This window comes from Orycteropus afer, unplaced genomic scaffold (assembly GCF_000298275.1).
Source record: "Orycteropus afer afer isolate SDZICR_OR568_19922 unplaced genomic scaffold, OryAfe1.0 scaffold00916, whole genome shotgun sequence".
Classification (NCBI taxonomy): domain Eukaryota; kingdom Metazoa; phylum Chordata; class Mammalia; order Tubulidentata; family Orycteropodidae; genus Orycteropus; species Orycteropus afer.
Genome location: NW_006922503.1, coordinates 427,813 through 428,782, shown reverse-complemented (window position 1 = coordinate 428,782; position 970 = coordinate 427,813). Strand labels below are relative to the sequence as shown.

The 970-nt window shown below is 39.9% G+C and overlaps 1 protein-coding gene across 1 annotated transcript; it reads right to left on the bottom strand.

Annotated features, from left to right (window-relative positions):
* Nucleotides 1-2: 2 nt before the first annotated feature.
* On the bottom strand, nucleotides 3-449 carry LOC103212306 (translationally-controlled tumor protein; the record flags this gene model as incomplete). Its single annotated transcript, XM_042783330.1, has 1 exon — nucleotides 3-449. A coding segment is annotated over exon 1 (447 nt), but the record flags the coding sequence as incomplete, so codon positions are not given.
* Nucleotides 450-970: the final 521 nt, after the last annotated feature.

Sequence of the window (970 nt, the reverse complement as noted above, 5' to 3'; positions counted from 1 at the left end):
TAGTCCAGCAGAACAACCACACCATTTGGATTCATGTTTTCACCAATAAAGAACTGGTAGTTTTTGAAATTTGCAAGGATGTGCTTGATTTGTTCTGCGGCCCCTGTCATAAAATGTTTTACTCTTTCTGGTCTCTGTTCTTCAAATTTGCATTTGATTGATTTCATGTAATCTTTGACGTACTTGTAGGCTTCTTTTGTGAAGCAGATTTCCAGCAAGTGATGGTTCATGACAATATCAACACCACTGATTACTGTGCTTTCAGTTCTTTCATCATCAGAGCCTTCAGCTGAGGCATTTTCATCAATGAGCAAGTCATCAATGTTACTCTCTCTCGTACTGACCATCTTCCCCTCCTCCTCCAGGCACAGCCCATCTGCGATCTCCTGGATGTTGTAAATGTTGGAGGACATCTCATCATGACTGATGAGGTCCTGGTAGATATTCATGATGGCAGCTGGGGAGAGACGACAGCCAGGGGCACTAGCTTAGCAGGATCCCTGAGCTCAGGATGAGTGTCTTCTAGCCTGCGTGGTGCTCTCAGAGAGGGGGGAACGGGCAGAAAAAGCTAATCAATACATCTTGATTGCATGTTCAGTCAAATTCATACTGTAGAAGTTGGTAAAAATCTTCAATTTCCTCCTCTTTAGCTTTGGTGGTGGAGCATAAATTTGAATACTAGTATTAACTGATTTTCTTAGTAGGTGTATGAATATTATCCTATCACTAACAGCATTGTTCTTATGGATAGAACTTGAAACATTCTTTGTGACGATGAATGCCATGCCATTTCTCTTCAATTTGTCATTCCTGGCATAATAGAGTATACGGTGGTATGATTCAAAATGGCCAAAACCAGTCCATTTTAACTCACTAATGTCTAGGATATCAATCTTTATGCATTTGATTTTATTGCTGACAACTTCCAATTTTCCTAGATTCATACTTCATACATTGCAAGTTCTAATTA